This window comes from Lolium rigidum, chromosome 4 (assembly GCF_022539505.1).
Source record: "Lolium rigidum isolate FL_2022 chromosome 4, APGP_CSIRO_Lrig_0.1, whole genome shotgun sequence".
Taxonomy (NCBI): Eukaryota; Viridiplantae; Streptophyta; class Magnoliopsida; order Poales; family Poaceae; genus Lolium; species Lolium rigidum.
In genome coordinates, this window is record NC_061511.1 from 117,889,896 (window position 1) to 117,903,378 (window position 13,483).

At 41.3% G+C, this 13,483-nt stretch overlaps 2 protein-coding genes across 3 annotated transcripts; both read right to left on the reverse strand.

The window, feature by feature from the left end:
* Positions 1 to 206: 206 nt before the first annotated feature.
* Positions 207 to 4,036, reverse strand: LOC124705345 (WD repeat-containing protein 70-like). Its single transcript, XM_047237079.1, has 8 exons — positions 3,496 to 4,036; positions 2,682 to 2,894; positions 2,393 to 2,593; positions 2,121 to 2,228; positions 1,876 to 2,013; positions 1,029 to 1,280; positions 620 to 940; positions 207 to 478 (listed from the first exon to the last, which is right to left on the reverse strand). Exons 1-8 carry the CDS (start codon positions 3,979 to 3,981, stop codon positions 308 to 310), a joined length of 1,890 nt encoding a protein of 629 aa, XP_047093035.1. The 5' UTR covers positions 3,982 to 4,036; the 3' UTR covers positions 207 to 307.
* Positions 4,037 to 6,318: 2,282 nt separating this feature from the next.
* Positions 6,319 to 11,492, reverse strand: LOC124705346 (bifunctional riboflavin kinase/FMN phosphatase-like). Of its 2 annotated transcripts, none has more exons than XM_047237080.1 (11): positions 11,371 to 11,492; positions 10,319 to 10,450; positions 10,031 to 10,217; positions 8,979 to 9,109; positions 8,803 to 8,872; positions 8,647 to 8,712; positions 7,896 to 8,050; positions 7,713 to 7,808; positions 6,947 to 7,098; positions 6,793 to 6,876; positions 6,319 to 6,711 (listed from the first exon to the last, which is right to left on the reverse strand). In XM_047237080.1, exons 2-11 carry the CDS (start codon positions 10,392 to 10,394, stop codon positions 6,547 to 6,549), a joined length of 1,182 nt encoding a protein of 393 aa, XP_047093036.1. In that variant the 5' UTR covers positions 10,395 to 10,450; positions 11,371 to 11,492; the 3' UTR covers positions 6,319 to 6,546. The 2 variants fall into 2 exon arrangements, with proteins under 2 accessions (XP_047093036.1, XP_047093037.1); XM_047237081.1 differs by lacking the exon at positions 11,371 to 11,492 and adding an exon at positions 11,097 to 11,224.
* Between the last annotated feature and the right edge of the window lie 1,991 nt (positions 11,493 to 13,483).

Below are 13,483 nucleotides of genomic sequence, written 5' to 3' on the forward strand. Positions count from 1 at the left end.
ATTTCCAAGCCCTAAACTGGAACTTTGTGTCTCTCGATTGCATAATATGATTTATATAAACCTAATAACATGCATACAAGTATAATATTCAACAATGAAATAAGCGGATTTAAAATTTGATATTGTACTCGTGGTAATTTGTATTCGACACTTACCACAGATTCTATTTTTTCCTCAGTAAGGAAGGATGGTGTGGGACTTGTGCAAGAAACTTAACAGTCACTGCCTTAGATTCACTCTGTCATAAAATAGAAGCTTGGTGTATCATAGCTCATTTTACTGGAAACAAATAGCTTACATCCATATGTTATTTTTTCTCTTCACCGTCAGAATCAGACTCTGCAAAGACAGTTTCTGGCTGAGTTTGCGCATATGCTGGCGCAATAAACTTTGGGTCATTTTTCGCAGCATCGGCATATTTCAGAATTGCCTCTCTTGGATCTTCATCCATCCAGGTCTCCTTGATTAAACCACCTTCCTGTAAAAATTAAATTGAGCGTGCTGTCAAGTTAAAGTAGGTATACTTTGGGAAGAAACACAAAAACACACTTAGGAGTACAAAAATAACCTAAGTTCGCCATACATATATAAGATAAGGAGCGATTAATATGTATATTACCTTCATGAGATACTGTGTCAGCAAGCTGCCTTTTGTCGTGCCAATTTTACCACCAAATCCTGGACCATTAACAGGTGCTTCTGGCTTGTGCGATTTGAGGGGGTCTTTCATCATCTTCTCTCTCTGGCGTTTACGACTTGGTTGATCTCTGAATAGCGGCAGTGCATGTGGATTGTGTATTAAAGGTTGCACCTCATAATCGTCAACAGACTTTTTCCTCGGTGCTCTTCCGACACATACAAGAGCCCCCCTCTGACTTACAGATGGATCATACAGGATATGAGTCCCACCTTCCTTCTTGTCCCCAACTGTTGCAAATACCTGCAGAGATAGCAGAGATGTTCAATAACTGAGTAATATCCTCAAAATGAATTCAGCCCCAGCAAATATGCAAGTACTAAGCAATAACCTGATTAATCCTTGGATGCCAGAGAGACCTTATGACACTGTAATGTGGTGAAATTCCCACCCTTGATACAAGCTCTAGTTTCCTTCTATCAAAGAAGCAAAGTAGTCCTCCGTTCCTGCCATCTTTCTCAACAGAGGTTCCTGTAAAAACAAGCTGTTCGTCTGGGCTAAATGATGCATTTGTCTCTGCGTAGTTATTTGGCAGATCTTCAAACACTTTCAAAGGAGTCTTCATTTTCCTCAAATCCCATATCTACAAAATATTTCCAATGCAATTTAGGAATAATATATCCCAATAAGAGGAAGAGGACAGCAATGCTGCAGCGCTTACCATTATCATATATTCACATGACAACAATACAACAAAACAACACAAAAATAGCTAACCCAGTATATTAACTGAACACATTACGCCTTGCTAGGTTGAAACTGAAAAACTAGTAATAATCATGGCTAGTAAACCTCCCTTTTAATCCACAAGGACATTACTCGCAATAATTCAATACTTCAGGAACATAGCAATTTACCTCCACATCTATACCCTAACATGTACATTCAAGTCCTCAAAGAATAAACAAGTGGACAGCTCAAGTACTCAACTAAACCATGCTTGCTACCAACTTTCATTGTAAAACATGGAATATTCAAGATCCAGCAAAAGTATATTTTTAAGAGGGAAATGTAGATGAAAACGCAAGGCTCGCTGGAATGATACTTAACCTAAATACCGAGCAACTTTTTAGTGTGTACAGGTATGCATGGTAGGCCCATATCATGTTAAGGCAGTTCTGCGAAAAAACATTTGAAGCCCCAAAAGTTCAAATCCTAATAGGTGCAAGACAAATTACCTTTAGAGTACTATCCATACTTCTTGACAGAAGAATTTGCCCATCTGTAGAAATTTTGACCCCAGTGATATCTTCTGTGTGTGCTTTTTCAACATGGATATCTGGTCTACTTCCCCATCCAGTCTTTATGGTCCAGAGCTACAGAAGACATATCATTCAGGTCATAAAACGTATTATTAACCAAACTGTCTGTCTAAACACAAAGTGATAGAGGAGTTAAAGAAATTTTGCAGTATATAATGTACCTGAATGGAACCATCCCCCACCCCAGCAACAATACGCTTGCCTTCATGATCCCATGCACATGAAGTAACTGGGATACGCATCGGTCTTTTTAGCTTAGGTTTGATGACCTGTTGAAAATGTAATGGGGAAGTTCAAGTATTCAATACTAGAGAGGAGCTGGGGCTTTAGTCATGCAGAATAACAAGTAATTCACTTTAAACAACTGATCTGGTGCAAAAACAAACAAAGGCACATTTTTATCTAGTGAACAGAAAAAAATAGTTCAACCTACCTGCTTTTGACCACTAAAGTCTGAAACATCCCAGAGACGTAACGACCCATCTTCTGATGAAGTTAATATAGTTTCTTTTGACTTGGGATTCCATTCGCCAGCAGTTAGTCCAGAAATGTGGCCCTTTGTGTTCTTAAGATCGCGGATGTACATATCACCCTTCACAAACTCACCGAGAGAAAGCCCGTCCCGATCGTATATCTGATTGGAAGCATAATGTAAATGACATGTTATTAATTCTAGGTGGCGGCGGTTTTTGGAAGTTCAGGAAGATAGCAAAAATGAATACCTTGGCTTGAGCTGAACCAGTGACACATAAGAATCGATCTGATGTTGGACTCCAGCTCAGGCTACGAACTTGATGTCCCTCACACGGTTCCAATTGCCTAAATGACTGCAGCTTCGAATTCATGCCTTGGAAGTCATACATCCGTACAGTATAATCGTAGCTACCAGACAGCACTCGGGATCCTGTAGGGTCAACAGCAAGGGCTGAGACAACCTGCAAAGGAAATAAAATGATTATTAAGCAGCTAAATACATTTGAAACTATAGCAGCATGATCTGGACGACTCTGGATAGCATTACAGGAGGCACCTTTGAGGATTACACGAAGAACATGCTAGTCCATATTCGATTCTAAATTTGTGGATGTATCCAACTTTACAACGGATTGAACATTCAACTACTTCTAACTAACAAGAACCGGCAAGCGACAATGACCAAAAACTCATTCTGTTTGAACATATTTAGAGTTGGCATGGCATACACCAAATAAATTGGCGAACAATAAACAATTACTACAAACTTCTATTCCTGCCTCCTTTGGGGTCTTAATGATAGAAATTCTCTTGAGAAAATTTATGTGGTATATGTAAGACACATGTAGAGGAATGTTCTAAATACGTGCTGAATGTGAGTTTACACATTTTTTTTCTTCCCAAACCAGTTAATTTCGGCTATTTCGCGATACAAATAAGAAATCTAAGAGCTGCCACAGCTATCCAGAAATTATAGAGCATTTGAGAAAAACTAGCTGCAACGATATTCCAAAAGTAAATTAATTCGATGTGGCAAAGGAAATAATTTGTGCGTGCAGTTACCTTTGTGTGCCCCCGCAGAACAATTTCGTTGCTGAGAGGAATCCGACCGAAATCCTCCCCATCATCCTCCATATCATCATCGTCCTCGTCATCCTCGTCGTCGTCATCATCATCGTCGTCCTCATCCTCATCCCCCTCCTTCGTCGGGGGAGGCCGAGGCGGCCCAACCATGTCGCCGTCCTCGTCCTCAGCCTCCTCGTGCACCGTCGGCAGCTGCGCAGGCGGCCGGGGCGGCCCAATCATGGGTCTACTCTCCTCTTCATCCTCCTGGATGCGAGCTGAGTCCTTGGGCGGCAAAGGGGGCCCGACGAGGACGCCGTCGTCCTCCTCGACGGCGGAGGTGGAGGGGCTGGAGCTAGGGTTTTGGGGCTTGCGGAGGGTGGAGGAGTGGGACGTGGCGCTGGGGCGGGAAGGCGCCTTGCCGAAGGATGTAGGAAAGAAGGCGCGCATCATGGCCTCCTCGTCCATCTCGCCGCCGTCCGCCATGGGGGCCGCTCGCCGCCGGTGCCGGTGAGGTCGCGATGGGAGATTTACAGTTCGGGAGAGTTTTTTTTTTCGGGGAGCGCACCGGGCCTGCCTGGGTTTCCTGGTCGAGCCGCTGCTGCCCCGTAGCGAAGGTTTCAAGTTGGTGTCTTGTACTCGAACGAATTTTTGTACTCGTGTCAGATCCAGGTGTGATTTTGGTAGTCCACTCTCTCCAGAAAATGAAACAGGAATTTGATAAACTGCGAGGATTGTTGTTTAGATCGAATATGCAGACCAATAGTGAGAAGAAAATGTTGGATTATCAAATGTTGATTCATACCTTTAATCTTTATGTTTGCAGCACTCTAGTACTATCGATCATCTGCTCCTTCAATACTCTTACCCTTGGACTGTTTAGTTTTAGATTCTCAAGGGGTTAAATCGTGCATCCTCTTATTATGACAAGTGCCGCAACTTGGCCAGGATCTATTCAGAGCCATGGATACCAAGTGACCAGACTAGACCTCCGTCCACACGTATCTTAACTCTTATGTATCTTAACTGATAGACCTGATCACGTACATGAGCGGAACAATCGAATCTTCAAGAACAAAAGTAGGAGGGAAGCCTTTCTTCTTGATGCGATTCTCGAAGAGGCCCATAGGTGGAACCTTGTGGGGTTTTATCTTATTTGTACCTTTAAAAGAGCTTGTCTCACATGATCCTTCTATGTAGTTGTCCATAACTTCTCAACATCTTTGCATATGAAAAACAGATGTCCCTCGTCCTCGAATTGTTTATTGCACACCACACATCTTGTATCCAGCTTGACTCCGCGTCTAGCTATATTCATTCGTACAGGGTGGATGTTGTGGGCAAAGCGCCACATAAAGTGTCGAACCTTGGCTAGGTACTTCAGATTTCAAATAAAGTTTCATGTTTTTTCTCTCCACAGATTTCCGGAACTGCTCTCTCATGTAATGGTATTTTTCGCACCATAACGTTTCAGTATGGACACGATATGCTGACCTGATAGAGAATAAACCAAACCTTTCTAACCAAATTGTCTTGCAATGAAGTTATCATGTTCCTCACTCATTGTGATGCTAAGGATGTCAATAGCATCTCTTGCACTAAAAAAGTTTGCCAAACTAGTTGCTCGTCCCATGTTAAGATACGTGTGTAATGGTGTGTGATTCCTGGACTGTAGACAGAGGTCTAGTCTCGTCACTTGGTATGCATGGATCTGACCATCCTGATATTCTCCCTGGATCCAACTCTTCCAATCATCCTTTCTTTAATTACCTCGGCGCCCTTCAAAATACTACGCCACATATAACTCATCATGGGTACTGCGGTGGCTTGTAATATGTTGCCATATGGGAAATACTTTGCTCATAACACCTATGCACACAAGGAATATGGTGACTGGAGTAAACAACAAGCCTGTCGTGCAAGCATGGCAAGGTTAAAAGAATGGAGGTCTCTAAAGCTAAGCCTCCCTTGTTCCTTTGGCAAGGTCATCTTCTCCCAACCTAGTCAATGTGAATGGTGCACATCGTCTTGCTGGTACCACCAGTAGCAATATATCATGTTGCTAGTTTCATCACACAAATCATTTTGTCAAGTCAAAACAGGACATAGCGTATGTCGGAATGGCCTCAGCCACAACTCCTATTAAAATTTCTTTGCCCGCCTTTCAAAGAAAGCGTTTCTTCCAGCCCTGAATGTGTGCCCAAATTCTTTCTTTAAGATAGTGGAAGCACTTTGCCTTCGGTCTCCCAATGTACATGGGTAGACCCAGATATTTCCCATCCGAAGTTTCATGCTGCAAACCCAAAATATTCATCAACTCTTCCTTTCCTCTTCTCATTGTATTTTTGTTGTACAAAATCGATGATTTATCCCTATTTACCACTTGAACCGACATAGCTTCATAAGTATTCAGGATTTGGATCCCATTGAAATGTTTTCTAAGGAATTGTTTACGCATCTAAACGGACGGGGTCTTTTACACTATATTTCATAGGAAATTGCAATTCATTTAAACCTCTTGGTAAGAATCTTTTGCTTTTTCTACGATGGAATCAAACTTCGGCGCAAATGAAAACCTATAGAATCGGTACAAGCATGACATTAAAATGAAGGGTGTTTTCTATTTATAGGTTGGAATACTGCACATCAAAGAGCCGTATGCAGCTTAATGTTCTTAGTTTTGGGTTGAAGAGGGCGATGATTTAGATACAAACTTTGATCTTTGTTATTCGTCATAGTTCACCCGACAAGTTAATTTCGAGATGATGTGTGCTAATTTGTTCTGTTCTGCTGACTGTTGCTCTATAAACACAAGATAAGAACTTATGAAGTAACAACCTGCGAAGATGGTGAACTTTACAAACTCAACAGAGAAGGTACCATCTTCACAGTTCTCGTTGTATAAATTATAAAATATGAAGCTCCAGGTTTTAGGCGGTAGAATACTACCACTGCTGGGTGTTAATCAGCAAAAGTTCTGATAAAGTTCTCAAAAAGATAGAATAATGTGCGGAAGCCTCTCTCTAGGCACCTCAAGGGTCACTTGAACTCTTACTCTGCCTCGTTCCCATTAACAGTTGTGCCCTGCTGCAAAGGGTTTATCAAATATGGCGAGTCTTTGTACTTGGCATATTCTGGTAAATCTAGGGCTTTCTCTGCTATTCTCCCATCCTCATGAATCCTCTCTATCAAGCTCTCAAGCGATGGAAAGTTGGCCTAAACATTTGAGAAGTTGTCACAAGTTAGCGAAAATGAAACTTTTTTTGCCAGTATAAATGTCGTTTGGTCCTCAATTACCTCAGGTCGGATGTACCCAACAATAGCAAGGCGCAGCTCCTCTCCATAAAAGTCCTCATCAAAACCATGAAGCAACCATGGTTCCTGAAATTAATGCCATTTAGAACAAATTAATATAACTAAGCATGGAACGGCTTGTGTAAAGAACACTCACAATGGTCTTCTCTGTGTTGTCAAAATAAGGGTTCCAGCCAATGCTCATGACCATCTTATATACACCTCGCGTTGAAAGTCCAGCCCAGCCAAAGTACACACCTGATGTATGCTCTGACAGTATGTCGGAAAAGTTTTCTGCCGGTAAGTTCGCTACAAGACAGACAAATATAAAACTATCAGTGATCAGGAGTGTACTGCTATTAAAAAACCAAAAACGTGAACTAGAGTATATATTTAATTCCAACAGAACGTATTTCATCCAAGATATGATGAATTTGTCAGTGTCACAGGAGTCTCTTTTTACTGTGTGAAACCCTTTTCATAAAACATTTCCAAAAAATCTTATCGAATAATCAGATTATGCATGCATAGTAAACTTGATTAATTAAGTAAACTCAGAAATGCATTATCATGAAAATAAAGGGACAAGTGGCTATATAACATCCATTTCATTTAGGTGCTATAAACCAGCATGAAACGATTGATGCATCTTACTGAGTCAGTTAGACTTTTAGAAGCATTGGTTTGTCTAGCGGCTTTTCAAGTAACTCAAAAGTCAAAACACATAACTGGTAACAAGAAGTAGGACAGCTAGAATTTAAAAAAAAACGAATGAACAAAAAAGTTCCATGAATGAACAAAACGAATAACACAGTATCATGAAAAAACCAATTGTAGAAGTCGCATGTGAAGTCACGTTGTACTCTTCGGAGTCTTAAAACATGCTAGTGAAATTTATCTGCAACTTGCATGTTCTACCATACCTGTTGGTATTCCTAGTACTTTAGAACCACGGCCAAAACCTTTGATCACAGGTCCACCAATAAACCATGGTTCTACTGCCAAGGTACCTTCAATCCCTACGCAGAAAAATGAAAACCAGGTAAATTGAGTATGTCCATAATGTTGAGAATGATAGACAGATGGTCCAAAGAATTAGAACATACAATCATTGAAGGGTGGCAAACCCCACTTTTCAGGCCTTAAGTCAAGGAGGGAATTGATAATCTCATCAGCAGAGCTGAATTCATCAGTCCTTTTGGGTACTGAAGGTACAGCTATGACATGCATTCCTGCAGCTTTACCAGCAGAAACACCTGGCCTGGCACAGTCATTAAGTGACTATGTTAGAGTTATATGGTTTCTATGACACTGCAGGCTAAACTATAAACAACGAAGCCAGTAATGCTAGTGCAGATCAGAAAAACAATACAATTATAAAGGTGGTGGATGTAAAACCTAATATATCTACAGAATGAAGTATATGGAGCGCCAATCCATCTACATCTTTTAAAATTATCAGTGTTGCACACAATTTCTGAGATTTATAACTAATATTATTAAGTGAATTAATCAAGTAGGACCACTGTAGGCTGTTATGAATTATGATGTGGAAGACCAGTCATATCAGAAATTATCTCTGTCAAATAGACAGACAAAGTTCTTTTCTTAAAAAAAAGCAAGAAATACATTTCTTGATTTTCACAGAAGCTACCAAATGGTTACTGAAACTATATTTTCATTGCACGCAGCCACACATGTAGCTTTCAGAAATGAAAACCAAATTTCCATGCCAATCAAAAAGTGCTCCACCAAAAAATGTCTATATTGCAGAGTGTGACATATTGTAAATAGGTAACCATTCCATGCACAGAACATTAACATAAATAACCGAAAGTTAGCCAAGGCTAAACTTACAAGGAATCCTCAATTACTAGGCAGTTCGAAGGGTCAGCGTTCATTCTTTTTGCAGCTTCCAAAAATCTTGAGCAGAACAGGAGCAACTAAATGAGATAAATATGACAAATCCATAGGGTATCAGCAATGAAAACATTATATAGCACATTCTCTTACATGTCTGGTGATGGCTTTCCTTTCTCTACTTCATCTGCACCAACAATTGCGGAGAAATACTCTTTCCATCCTATACATCATAAGAGTTATTTACTTGATATACCATTTCACTAAATACAAAGAAGAACATGAAGATTTCAGATTTCTCTGAAGAAGGGGAAACCAGAAAAGGGTACCTTGATGGCAGGAAATTTTGGAATCAATGTTTGATCTTGAAGAGTTGGAAGCTACAGCAGTTGGTACCCTGTTACTCTTCAAATGTTTTATTAACCGATTAGCTCCAGGAAGAGCTTTTATATTGCCCCATCTGCGATATGAAATTACATATTCTACTCATTAATCTGAAGGAATGTGATAGCAAGCGAAAAATACATTGAGATTTTTTTCAGGACTATTTACACACATTACATCATGAGAAAATTTTACTGCTTCTGTCATCATGCCCAATACCAATAACAACCTTACCAAAAGTGACTAAGAAAATCGTCATAAAGAGCTTTAAACATGCTTCATTACAATTAGAATGAGGATTTTTTTCTTTTCTACTGAAGTACTTTCTGCACTATACCCAGATTTCACTTCGTTGTTTAAATTGCATCGAAAAGGCTTAATTAAGAGCTACTACACGTAATTGTGCTACTCATTTTCAGAATTCCTTCGGCTGTGATTTGCCGCGCAATTTTAAAGCATACTAGACATAAATGTGAAATTCCTTTTTTTTTTGCATTGAAACCTCATAATGGTAGTACCAGATGCTTGCTTGTAGAGGAGCATGAAAGTAGCATAATACGCATGTACTAGTAAAACACGGAGATATATTAAAGCCACAACTTATATAACATTGTATTATTATCGTTTCCATGAATTATTCAGTCTAGTACAGCCAAGCATGCCGATGTTAATGCATAACAAGTGCATATGCAGATGCAAACACAAGAACATAGACACACCTCAGCACGGCATGATTTAAGATTTCTAGTAGCAGCATTTGAGAGATTTTTTTTTCAAAAGTAGGCTACCAAGGGTATAACTCAAAAGAAAGTACAGGGAGAAAGAACATTGGTAATAAACAGATACTTGCACAATAAACAATTAACTAACCAATCTACTTTATCAAGCAAATGGCCAAATGCAGCCAAAATGGAATAAATGTCCCACTGTAGTTGCATGGTTAAAATATGCATTTTGCAAAACATCGAGAAGTACAAAGGGGTTCCAGTGACATTACTGCTCGCTGAACATTGGATTTATCAAAGAAAGGAACTCTTCGGTGGAGTAAGGGAGTCCGTAATCTTCTAAAACAACTGCTGCAGCTTCAGAAGGTGTCTTCCCAATAAATTTGTGAGCTTTCTTACTGTCCCACTTTTTCCCATTTTTTACAAGAAATGGTTTCAGCACTTGGCTTACGACGCAATCTGCCAAATGGTACAAAAAAGGTACGCAAAGATGAGACTTCAGAGTTTTAACTTGGAAAGATCAACTCTGAATACAGGAAAACTTTGCAACTACCAGTCACCTGTATTCAAGAGGGTGCCATCCAGATCAAGAATGACGTGAGAAATAAGCCTGGAAATGGGCTTTGGTGCTGCCATTTCCAAGAGCAGAAGAGCTTAATGTAGCAAGAGACAGATTATTCGGGAAGACCAACCTGTCATATAGCCAAACAATTCAGGCACACACCACATCAATGGTCGTAAACTGTGAAGTGAGTCCAGCAATGCATTTAAAAATGGGTTTCATATCTATAAATAACTACATATATTAAATTACAAAACACTGAACAGATCCTACCGTTCGCTTCTAAACCTGAACTGGAAATTATAAATAAAACCATTTGTTCATCCATGCTTTGGATGGCATAGACCACCATTTGCAAGAACATACACAGTTCTGGTGTTTGGATGGGTGTATCAGGTTGAATTTGGTAACCTCCTCCCAATTGGTGATGAAGTTGTCTCTACTCCCTCCGTTAGGGATTATAAGGCCGGCGCGTATCCCTAGGTCGTAAATGTGATGAACGTACTGATACAAGGTATATATTATAAAACATATATCATCAGAAAGTTCACATGTTCTACTTTCTTATTTAATTTTTGTGCTGTAATTTTTTTTGTTATGTTGGTCAAATTGATGATCTAGGGATATCCCTAACGGAGGGAGTACTTGTGTGCAAGGAAATACAGTATGTTCCAAGGCTCATACTTACAACAGGATAGGTTGGCCGGGTGAGCATTTCATCAAACAGTTAGTTCGCATAGTATATAGAGTAGACGCAGCCACATAACACCTCTTACCAAATAGTTGGTGTGCATAATAATAATAATAAGAGCCGGCAGTAGAGCAGGCAAGCAGCAGCAATAACACAGTTGGTCAAACAGTCGGTGAGCGTAGCACAGGAGAACACAGAACAAGAACCAAGCGAGAGGCGCCTCGTTGCGGTTGCCGATCGAAAGCGCAGGCTATGCCCGAGAAGCGAGATCACCAACATCAGAAACTAGAACGAGCTTACCAAAACTAGATTTTAACGAAAATTAACGAGACAAGCACGAACCAGGAGAGGAGGAGTACCGGGGCAAGAGGGGTTGTCCTTTCGCCGGCGCGGTCTGCCGGCCGCCGGCCTGCCGCGGGGCTCTGTGGTTGGCTGCTCCGAGCGCCACGGAGAGAGGGGAACAGCGAGTCCTATCGCGAAAGAACAATGATGTGGGGTGTGGATGGAAAAATGGGACTAGGATTCAGGTAGTACTCGTACTTGCAAGCCTGGCCCCTTCCATCCAGCGTCCAATACACATCCAACGGTCCACAGCTACTTGGCTAGAACTGAACGAAAGAATCAGAATTCAGCACCCATTCAGATTCGTTCAGGTTCCATGGAGGGCGGCCAGCGAAAACATTTTCGCGGGCGTTCTCCTGCTCAGCTCTGCGGCTCCCGCAGCGCCACGCCGGAGGAGAGAGAAGCGCTGCCGCCGGGAAGGTGCGCACTGTACAATCCGGTAATTTTATTTTATTTTTTTAGTACGAAAGATCCATAGTTACATGTGCATGGACGGAAATAACAAATACCCCTTCCGTCACATGAAACATGTATGCAGTTTTTATTGGGAGATTGGATGAAACTTTTGAGCATATAGTGATGCATGATCCTTTGACCCAAACAATTTCATGTATGATCTTCAATAAGAAAGGAATATTGTATGTATATGGTTTAAAAGTTTTACATTTAATAAATACAAAGCCAATGCCAACGCACTAGTTGTAAAAGAGATGGACCAGATAAGCACAAAAAATAATTAATTAGATGCCACTACAATTATTGCAGATTTGAGAAATTCAATTGCAATTTTCATTTTCTGAAAAGTTGAAGGCTGAAAGTAACACGCAATAATTGTAGTGGCATATATCAACTTAACCCGAAAAGGTACATTAGACATGCAAGCAAAAAAAAAATATGGTGGAAATCCTAAACTAGAAGTTATGCTTCGATACAAGAATCTTTTTTTTTTTTGAGGGGGAAAGCTCGTATATTACTCACCTTCACGGTTTACAGAATTGTCCCCGACTAGATCAGAGATAACAGCCGGGACCGGAGCCAGCCAAAGGTTACAGGTTCTAGACCGAATAGCTAGCTGAGCTAAATTGTGGGCACCCGAATTAAACTTACTCCTAGTATATTGCACGACACACCCGTGCAACCGCAAAGCAGTAGAAGAAATCTGCATGTAAACACTCCGGAGCTTCGATAGGTTAGGACCCCGGTTCCTTGAGGCACTAACAGCAGGGGCGCAGCCGGACAACAACAATGGCCGTTGGAGGCCAATATCGGTTCCCAGCCGCGAGCCGGCGAGGATCGCTCTAGCTTCAGCTTCCTCCGCGTCCTGGCATGGATCAATCGTCTTGCATACGGCAGCGATGATGGCGCCATATTGGTCGCGTACCACAACACCAACGGCTGAATCTCCGGCCAGCCGGCTTGTGGGCCGCATCAACATAGATCAGTCTGCGCTTGTCTTCGGAAGGCATGGTCACAGGAATAGGGTGTAGATCTTCCGCTCTCGTTTGTTGAGGAAGAGCAAGAACCGGAATGATTAGTCCGATCGGATAAACAAATAGCAGCTTTACCTTTATCATGCATTGCGGCCGGAGTGCGATCCGTAAGCATGGCTCCGTAGTTTAATAGGAAGGATACCGAGTTCATGATAGTTTCCTTCCCATTTTTGTGGATAACGTCACAACGAAGGTGCCAAGCTCTCCAAAGCGGGAGGAGCACCCGAGCTCTTTGCTTTGTGCTACAACTTCCCGATAATACTAACGACCAGTTCTCACCAGCTTGCCGAAACCCGAATTCCGGCGGCAAGTTCCAATGTTCTCTCATCTTCTCCCTTAAGGCTCTAGCTTTGGTGCAAGAAACCGTAGCATGGAAGCTAGATTCGTCACACATTCCACAGATCGTACATGTACCTTGCGTTTCCAAAGTCCTCCTGAATTTATTCTTGTTGGTGGCGAGGTTATCACGCGCCGTTCTCCACCCGAAAATCCTGACCTTGGTTGGAACATGGGTCGTCCAAATAAGCTTCCAAATATTCCTGGAATTGTCCGTAGCATGGCTGCTCCCTGCTTGCCACCTAACACCATTATTAAGGTTATAAGCGAGTTTATAAGCGCTTTTCACAGAGAACTTTCCATT